At 34.3% G+C, this 4969-nt stretch overlaps 1 protein-coding gene across 1 annotated transcript; it reads left to right on the top strand.

The window, feature by feature from the left end:
- The first annotated feature begins 2730 nt into the window (after positions 1-2730).
- Positions 2731-4014, top strand: LOC107789236 (uncharacterized). Its single transcript, XM_016611010.2, has one exon. It carries the CDS (start codon positions 2731-2733, stop codon positions 4012-4014), a length of 1284 nt encoding a protein of 427 aa, XP_016466496.1.
- Positions 4015-4969: the final 955 nt, after the last annotated feature.

The raw sequence follows: 4969 nt of genomic DNA, 5'->3' as shown, positions 1-4969 counted from the left end.
GTTTGATGGGATCGGTAGTTCCATTATATTTAGGAATCTCGGGCATGCGGAACTTCTTTGGGATCGGTTTAGGAGTCGCGCTTGGTAGGAAAGGTTTTTGTATGAATTTTTTGGAATCTAAGCCCTTTAATAATGGCAGTGCCCCCGGGATCTGATCAACCCTGGAGTTGTATGTTTCTACCTTTTTATCGTTTGCTTCGATCCTTTTTTCTCCTGATTCTTTAGCAATTTCGGGATTAGTCCCCGACTCCTGCTCGTTTGATTTCACTATATCTGGTTCCGTTGTAGGGGTGATTTCTCGGGGTTGACAGGGCTCCGGTCTACTCGGTATCTGGGTTTGACTCTACAACTGAGTTATTGCTGCCTGTTGATCTTGCAACATTTCGAAAATCATACGCAAGATGACGTTGTTTTCCTCGACGTTATGGGTATCTCGAGTTGCAGACCGAGTGCCACCATGCATGCTATTTTCAGGTTCAGAATGTAGATTCGCCTCAATGGCCACATGCGAATTGATGTCTATCGGTACTTCGATTCGAGCTCCAACGACATTGACAAGTGGTCTTTCAGTACAGGGTGTCAAGTTGTTGTTCTCATCTTGAAGATCAGCTTCGTTGTCAATAGGTAAGGCCATTTGATTGATAATTGGTCATTGCTAATCCGAAATCCAAGACACTAAGCGCAAAACGATGTGTTTTTACAGATTCGTATTAAATAACCACTGTTATCTTTACCCAAAAAATGAATAGAGTTAAATTTGTACGTAGTTCTAAGGATATGTGGTATAACTCAACACAAATCGTATGGATAAATAGAAATATCAAATCTTTGATTGTGATGATGAAAGATATGAAGCTAGAAAGGATAGTTCTTCAATATGAAATGTGTGATATCTCAGTTACCAAGTATGCAAAAACTTGCCCTTTACATAAATAATAATCATACCCTTTATAGTGGAGGGATTCTACTTTAGATATAATTAAATATACATAGTGGGAGACCCATGATAAATCAGTTTTTCCATAATTTCTGCCAAGATTCTCTCCTCTAGTGGAATTGCAACGGCTCTTGTCTATAAGCTCGATCTTGACCCGAGCTCTCAATCTTGACTCGAGCTCGATTCTGGCCCGGATCCTTGTATTGATTCGGGGTCAGTGTTGGTCGGTCTCTGCCTCGTAAGCTCGATAACTTCACTTTGCGTCATAGTTCGATTTGGACTCGAGCTCGATAATAATATCGAGCTCGACATTGATTGGTCCTTAGGGCTCGAAACTTGGTGACCTGACTCTGTATCTCAACCTGATTATGAAGATGCTTCTCCGATCCAATGCATTACTATCTCGATCAGTTCGTACGAAAGACTAACCGGTTTTTACCGTATACAGTTATGTTGTTTATGAATAATGTATCTTTTGATTTGAACATTATCTAAGTACAATGTTGCAAGACCAAATCGAAATCGAGACATAAGATTGTCTAGTGGAGGAACATTGAATTTGAATGAAATGGTATACTATCTTTTGATTTGCTAGGACAATGCGTTTTGGAGAAATATTAGTAATCTTAGGAGGAAACTTATCATAGGTCTAACCAATAAGCTTGCACCATAATTGTAAGTTACTTAAGGGATTGCAAACCCATTTACCTTTACAACTTTTAGGCTGATAATGTAAAGATTATTTACACTAATTGTCAATTTTAACTTGTAATTACAGGTTAGCCATTATTTTTCTCAAATTATCAATTAATGCTTATCAAGATATTTATCGATAATTATCTAATAAGTAATATGATTGTATCCCACCACAATGATGCCAATAGTTAGATGCACCAACACGTCTAACAAATTCTTGTTCAATGGTTATAGTGAAATAGTTAATACTAACCTTTCATATTTGTTTGTTCATTCCCCTAACCAAATTGGTCAACATAGTAAACAAATTTTCACCATTAGTTTTGCGTTAGAAATTTTCGCATTACCAACCATTCTTTCAAACAAGAAAGGACTTTTCTCTTTTTTCTAACAGCTTTCTTCTATGAAACCGTTTGTACTATATTAGTTGCTATATAGCCTTTTAAAAGGAAGGACAACAATAGCATTTAGAGATCATAAAAGAAAAGAAACACTCAAAAAAGAAATAAAGTCTTTAGTCTTTTTCTCTTGTACTTGTTCCTCCTTCCTTATTTCTTTCAGATCGATTGCCAAAAATATTATTAATTGGAGATGTTTTTTCGTTTCCAATTAATATATCAAAAGTGATATCATGAAGTAGATAAAAAAAAAGTCATGTCGATCTGAAAACCATACAAAAGGAAGGAGATTTATATAGTTTTAAAAAATGGAGGTTCAAAGGCTACAAGAATTATTGTGGTTATTTTCAAAATTGCAAAGTAATCGTGTTGCCCTCGTGGGTGGAAACCACACCGCTGCCAGGTTTTGCACTCGCTAAAATTCTTGCAAATCCAAGCTCTCTACCTCTTCCCTTTTGCTCTTAGATTGAATTATAATTTGCATGCTCTCTTTTCCAAAAATTGCAAACACCTTCAACCTTCCTCGGCTAGCCTCAAAAAAATTTCAACCTTCTTCTTTTGCCTACTGGCCCGACTAATTTAGATTCGTGTCGGTAGGACGAAAATTCTCTCAGGACTTAATCGGTCGAACACGATTTGACTTCTGATTAACAGTGAAAGCAGAATTTTCATGTGATTAACTTGTTTCATCCAATAAACATGACGTATAAAACAATGAGTTTGTTGCATAATTTTCACACCAAGAAACAAGACAAAATGAAAAGCCTATACATGGATGCCTTAGGCTTTCACGGTGATACGCATTTGGTCATCATAAGATTTCACCATTTGTCGATTTTGAAGTTGATTTCTCAAGCAGCCATTTTGGCATTGGTTGTTCTCTCTTTCCCCTGGATTAATACGATAATCAGGGGTTTAACATCGAGCTACGGATATATTAACGTTTCTAAAGTTGAGATGGCTAATTATAATCCGATCAAGTTGGAGTTTTTGCCTCTCATTTTTCATGATTTGGCCAATGAAGGCCTTCTCAAAATGGGGGATAGGTCCCTACTTGTTACCAATGGAAATGAAGATCAAGCTATTTACAATTCTCAAGTTACAAGTGATTACAAGATGGATTTGATTTCTTTTTCAGATTTGGCACGTCAAAAAAGTCTCTTTCTTAAAGAAACTTTTGACTTTGCGCTAATTCCCAACGGCTTCTCCGAATCTGTTAATTTTATTGATCGCGCTCTGAAAGTAGGTGGTATTGTTGCTGTCCAACTAATTAACGACAACCCCATGACTACATTTATACAACCATCAAACTACAAAGTTGTCTATGTTCGAAAATTTGATTCCACAATTATTGCCATGAAAAAGACAAGTACTTATGCCTCTACCAAAACTAGTACTACTCCTACTACACATCATAGAAAATTGTGCAACTTTGCTCCAAAGGCAAAAGAGGCAGCATTGAAAAAACTAGAAGATGTATTACTTGAACCACCAAGAGCAGCATCAGGTAAATCTAGCAGATATCTCAAACGGACTCGTTATTTATCAGAGTTGATGGATATTCCCCTAGAAAGTTACCCACGAAGGGTCTTTATTGATGTTGGTTTACAAGAAAAGAACGAAGGATCAGCCGATTCGAGTTGGTTTTCGAAGCATTATCCAACGAGGAATACGAAATTCGAGATATTCAAGATTGAAACAGTGACAAAAGAGTCATCTGCACAATTGATTGGAATGTCTGATTGGCTAAAGAAGAATGTGAAAGAAAATGAATATGTGGTAATGAAGGCAGAAGCTGAAGTGGTTGAAGAAATGGTGAGAAACAAAGCAATTAGGTTAGTTGATGAACTCTTCTTGGAGTGTAAACATCAAGGTATTAAAAAAGGTGATAAAAAGAAAAGTAGGAGGGCATATTGGGAATGTTTATCTTTGTATGGTATGTTAAGGGATGAGGGTGTTGCTGTACACCAATGGTGGGGTTAAAAAAACTGTACAAGTATTAATTATAACAAGATTTATGTACGTATAATTGACAATATAAAGTTTATTTGCATTGTTAGTGTACTGTTATCAAATTTGTTATTATTGTTATAAGTAATTTGATTGTATAAATATTTTGTACTAATGTCCGTGTATATATATAAAGCGATATAGAATTTTAAAAATGATCGGCAAACATAAAGGAAACGTGGTTATGAATTCATGTATATTTTGTTTGATCCATTTTTTTTATGTATATGGTTTGGAGTTGTTTTCGTTCATTAAAATGATATGATAATCAGGTGCAAAAGAGATTTAAAGATACTTCACTGTGATTACTCCTCTTTTCTTTCTTTTTTTTTTCAAAAATATATTATGGCATTATTGCATTGATGTGCTCCAAAAAATAAAATTAAAAAATACAATAAAAAATAAAGGTGCGTTTTTTTAGCGAGTGAAGATATATCTTTTTCTTTTTTCATTTTTGTATGCGTTTAATTAAATGAAATTTTTGATCTCTTTTATCTGAAGTAAATTTACTACTAAGTAAAGCTCTTTTTAAAGAACTTTGATTCCGTAAAAGATTTAATATCCCAACAAAAAACTACGTTTTATCCTCTCTTTGATATTTTTTCGGTAATAGTCTTGAATCATGCATGAACTCGAAGTAGCAAAATCATTGGCCACAATCCACATAGCTATCTGAAATAAACAAAGGATTTTATTCACATTCCGTTACAAAATCAGAGTACGTGGAGAATTTGCATTCCATTATCCTATTAAATTTGAATGATAAAGTTTTTAAAAATAAATTATAGGTATTTTATATAGTTCAAACAAAGAAAGAATTTATATAAAGCAAAATCTTAATTGATTAGCGTATTAAATATTATTATTTCTCACTTAGTTCAAATACTTTAAAAAATTATAACTAAAATTTTAGTTAATTACAAAATCT

The sequence above is a fragment of the Nicotiana tabacum genome, chromosome 12 (genome assembly GCF_000715075.1).
Source record: "Nicotiana tabacum cultivar K326 chromosome 12, ASM71507v2, whole genome shotgun sequence".
Lineage (NCBI taxonomy): Eukaryota > Viridiplantae > Streptophyta > Magnoliopsida > Solanales > Solanaceae > Nicotiana > Nicotiana tabacum.
This window is presented reverse-complemented; position numbering and strand designations above follow the sequence as displayed.

Bases quoted from the DNA above. Each gene is read 5' to 3' on its own strand.
- LOC107789236 (XM_016611010.2), top strand. From the start codon at position 2,731: ATGACGTATAAAACAATGAGTTTGTTGCATAATTTTCACACCAAGAAA.